The sequence below is a fragment of the Choloepus didactylus genome, chromosome 7, assembly GCF_015220235.1.
Source record: "Choloepus didactylus isolate mChoDid1 chromosome 7, mChoDid1.pri, whole genome shotgun sequence".
NCBI classification, from domain to species: Eukaryota; Metazoa; Chordata; class Mammalia; order Pilosa; family Megalonychidae; genus Choloepus; species Choloepus didactylus.
Window position 1 is genome coordinate 14,160,718 of NC_051313.1, and position 4,846 is coordinate 14,165,563.

Here is a 4,846-nt window from a genome sequence, read left to right on the forward strand (position 1 = left end):
AATGAGAAAAAAACTTGGAAATTAGAAAGTAGCTTTTTGTAGAATAATTATTAGTTGTATCCATCATCTAAATTTCTCATAACTCAAATTAAAACTAAGTAAATGCAGCCTCTTTTCCGGCTGGAACCGTGGAGGGTGTTGAAGAGAAGAAGGTTCCAGCTGTGCCGGGAACCCTTAAGAAAAAGTGAAGGAATTTTGCCTAACTGAAGGTCCAGCGCTTGAAAAAGAAGTTTGTCCAAAAGATGCTTCGAAAGGCAAGGAGGAAGCTTATCTATGAAAAAGCCAAGCACTATCACAAGGAATATAGGCAAATGTACAGAACTGAGATTCGAATGGCTAGAATGGCAAGAAAAGCTGGCAACGTCTATGTACCTGCGGAACCCAAATTGGCATTTGTCATCAGGATCAGAGGTATCAAAGGCGTGAGCCCAAAGGTCCGAAAAGTGTTGCAACTTCTTCGCCTTCGCCAAATCTTCAACGGCACCTTTGTTAAGCTCAACAAGGCCTCAATTAACATGCTGAGAACTGTGGAACCATATATTGCACGGGGGTACCCGAACCTGAAGTCAGTAAACGAACTGATCTATAAGCGTGGTTACTGCAAAATCAATAAGAAGCGGATTGCCTTGACAGATAACTCTCTGATTGCACGATCTCTTGGTAAATATGGCATCATCTGCATGGAGGACCTGATTCATGAGATCTATACTGTTGGGAAACGCTTCAAAGAAGCAAACAACTTCTTGTGGCCCTTCAAATTGTCTTCTCTCAGAGGGGGATGAAGAAAAAGGCCACCCATTTTGTAGAAGGGGGAGATGCTGGCAACAGGGAAGACCAGATCAATAGGCTTGTTAGAAGAATGAACTAAGATGTGTACTATGATTACTTTTATAATTTGGGTCAGTTAATAAACAGTGACTGCTTTCAAATTAAAAAAAAAAAAAACTAAGTAAATGCAGAGATCATATACACTGGAGGTTTACTGTATATAAACAAAGTGTCATATAAACCTAGTTTCTGACATATATAATATATAACCTATAACTGTTCCAAGTCTATGAAAAATTATATTCATTTGGTTAGCTTTCCAAATTAGCTGACTGTAAAACTGTTTTCAGTATGCTTACTAAGTGTTTCACAGACTTTATATGGATGCCAGGTATTTTTGCCAGAAAAATTTCTCAGGTATGTTTGTTTGTCACGTTTGATGACAATGACCATAGTAAGAGAAGATTAACTGGCAAGAGTTTCTACTACATTTCTGTTTAGTGTTCCATTTCTGATGCTAGTAGTTTAATAAACACTCCCACCTTAATGAAAATTTGAGCCAATGAAGCTGTATTTTGGTATATATTACTTAGATGTGTTGAATTTTTTTTTGCAATCTTGTATTTTACTTATTCTCATAAATTACTTCTTCAATTCCTTAAATCCTCTCCTATATTGTTTCCTATTCATAGAAACTCATATAAATATCTACATTTAAATCATTGAATCTGCTAATGTCAAAGTTTCTTACAATTGCACTAGCAAGTTAAAGATTCAGGGTCACTAATTCTAGCTATTGAATTATCAGACATTTCAAAAATGCCTCAATGAGATTCTATATTCTAATAATTTCCTTTAGTGGATTTGTTGTCAATATCAAGAGAAAAACCATACCTTTGTGGTGTCACAATTTTTGTAAAACAATTTATAAATCTATCCAAAACTGATAGATTATAAATTTACACTCCATATTCATTTTGGTATTAAATATATAACTTCTGAAGTAAAATTTAATTACTTAACTAGCAGGCTAGAACCATCAGCAAAATCCATATTAAAAAAAAAATCGTCAATAGCATACATGTGTTCCTTAAATTATTTTTGTGAAGAATGTTTCCAATCAACCTATCCAAAATATGAGTTCAACCCCACAATTATTTGGATTGATGTAAATGGACAGAGGCTTATGTGGCTTTTCTCAGTAATGGCAGCAGTTGGTGATGAATGAGGTGGAAAGTCTATGACTGATGCCTTCCGATGTCCACACCATGTGTGGTCTCTTACCTGGCTTGTCCATTGGGCATAACCACATTCTGCTCAAAGGCTTATCCACAAAGGCCACTTCCTCTCTCTTCCCTTGGAAGGCTGCCGAATGGCCCCTGAAACACTGATGAGATCATTCGTACACAACCTGGTTCATTCTCTACATTAGTGGGTCCCTAACTGTGGCCACAAAACCCACTGGGCCAGCAAGTTATAACAGGAAGGAGAGTCCACAAGTTCTTTTTCCGATAAAGTCAAGCATTGCCTATTGAATGAATAGTATATTTCCCATATTTGTAAGATTTTGGTTTCATGTATAATTAATTTCTGTTGTGATTAGCAAAATACTAACACATTAAAAACACCCCTTGCCTTTATGTATGTCTTTTTCCTTATACAATTCTCAATCAAACAATAGTCAAAGTATTACTGATTATATTGTGTGGCATTTCATGAAATATCTGACATTAAAAATTGGTCTTCATGCCACAAAAGATTGAGACTCTAGGATTTAAGCCTTTATAAAAAATTATGAATACTCAACCAGTAATTGATAACAATGAATGTGAAACATTTTGCAGTGTGATATTAATATGGTAACTATGACTTTATTTATGAATCAATTTTTCAATAAGAAGCTCTTAAGCTATCTTTCACAACTAATGTTTGTTGCTGGTTTTGCATTTTCCTTTGGGAAAAGGAGATAATCAGTATTAGCGTCGCATGGTGGAGTTCATTCTACAAAATCACAGCTTCATAAAACGAGCTGGTAATTTGGAGATGGGCACACAGAGTCACTCACATACCATTCCATGACAAAACAATTTGGGCTTTTAGACATGAAACATGATAATAGCCTCGCAGATGACAGTAGAGCTTCAGGGGGAAACTGACCTGCTTATGCCTCGTTGTGGCCTCAGGGGACCTCATCCTTGCCTGGAGCACTGAACCTAAAGATATCCCTCAAGAGAGCTCTGTTAACTTCCCTTGCTGTGTTATCAGAACCTGCACACCGCACTGTGTCATCTTTGTGTTTTCAGTTTCTGAAGTATTGAAGGCTTAGAACTGAAATCAAGAGCATGTCTAAACAAACTGCTCATTAGAAACCCTTGCCCATTTTCTGTAATTAATCAACAAATCATTTATCAGCAACAAATACTTACTGAGCTCATCCCACTTGACTTATTATTTCTGATGAACTGACGTAGCCAAAGGGGCTATCTCTGTCTTTCTCAACCTTCCTCCTCTCCTGGGTGTTTGGTTCACTGCACCATGAGTGTAATGAAGCAGAAAGATCCTTCCTAGGCCATTTGTTTCAGAGAGAGGAAGTTCACATCCTTTTGTCTTGACAGAGGCTGGCCCAGGAAGTTAGCAGGCTAGTGGACCTTGCTGAGTTAACCTGCATGCTGTTAATATCTCTTGGTCTGCCAGGGCTGCTATGACAAATAGCACAAAATGAGTTGGCTTGAACAGGGATTTATCATCTCACAGTTGTGGAGGCTGGAAGTCCAACATCAAGGTATAGGCAAGGCTGGCTTTCTCCCAGAGTCTCTAGCTTTCTGGCAATCCTCTGTCATCCGTCAGTCGCTCTCCTTGTACGTGCAACTCTGGTTTCTGCTGACCGCTGGCTGACCACATCCATATTTCCTTTTCTTATAATAAGGACTCCAGTCATATGATTTAGGCCCATCCAATTCAATTTGGCTTCAGCTAAATAGGATCTTCAAAGATCCTCTTCACAAATGAGTTGAAATTTTAATTAGTAATAACCGCTTCAAAGGTCCTATTTAAAAATGGTTTCACTCCCACAGGAATGCAGATTAAGACTTGATCACAATTTTTGTGGGGTACATGATGCAATCCCCAACACCAGTTTGTTAATCCAACATGCAAGGATTTTTGTCCTATATAGACTGTATTGGAAATAAAAGCAAAAGGCAAAAATAAAAACAAAAAAACAGAATCAAGAGACATAGAAATAATACTGATGAACTCTGATCACATCCATAGCAGTAAAATATGCTTCACAGCTGACTAATGTGTAGAAACATAGAAAACCACAGAACGCTAGGGCTGGACCCTGAACACTTCAGGAAGTAGGGAGAAAAGGAAAAGTGAAAATAGACTATTCAATCTCCTTTTTGGCATTTGAAAATAAGACCCAGTGTGGGAAGCCCTTGGGTAGCCTTTCGTCTGCAGGACTGTTTTGCTCAGATCCATAAGCTGTGGGAACAGTCAAGGAGGGTCCTCCAGAGAGAGGGGGGAGATCAAGACCCTTGTGCTCTGTTGAGTAAAAGAGAAAAATCCACCCTTGAATTGGCCTGAAGGTTAATAGAGAAAAGAATCACATAAATGCATTCCTTTTCCCCACGGCTAGGCTACTGTCAGCAGAAGATGATTGAGTTAGCAAAGGCATTTCCCCTTTTTTCTAAAATTTTCAGCATCATGAATTCCACCCATGCATACACACACACGCACACACTTACTTTAAAGAGAGCATCGAAGTCTGCCAACTATGTAAACCTTCCCAGTGAATTGCGCCAGAATTCTCATCACAAACACATAGAGCATGGAGGAGGAAATAGATGAAATTGGTTTGAATAGTTTAAAAGAGACATTCCATTGTACTGGTAGGAAGTACAATGGGAAATGCAAACAGGCAAGTAATTATGCTCTGTTTACATCTATAATGGCGCTGACAACTGATGCAGAAGCTAGACTTCAGTTATCGTTCTACTTGAATATTCTCCAGTGAGTGTTCTCTTTCCCTTCCAGTTAGTGATCAATGCAAGGAGAAATAGACAGTATCCTTCTG

The 4,846-nt window shown here is 38.2% G+C and overlaps 1 protein-coding gene across 1 annotated transcript; it reads left to right on the top strand.

The window, feature by feature from the left end:
• The first annotated feature begins 238 nt into the window (after positions 1-238).
• Positions 239-782, top strand: LOC119540142 (60S ribosomal protein L7-like). The gene has a single exon (XM_037844192.1). The coding sequence runs from the start codon at positions 243-245 to the stop codon at positions 780-782; it is 540 nt and encodes a 179-aa protein (XP_037700120.1). The 5' UTR covers positions 239-242.
• Positions 783-4,846: the final 4,064 nt, after the last annotated feature.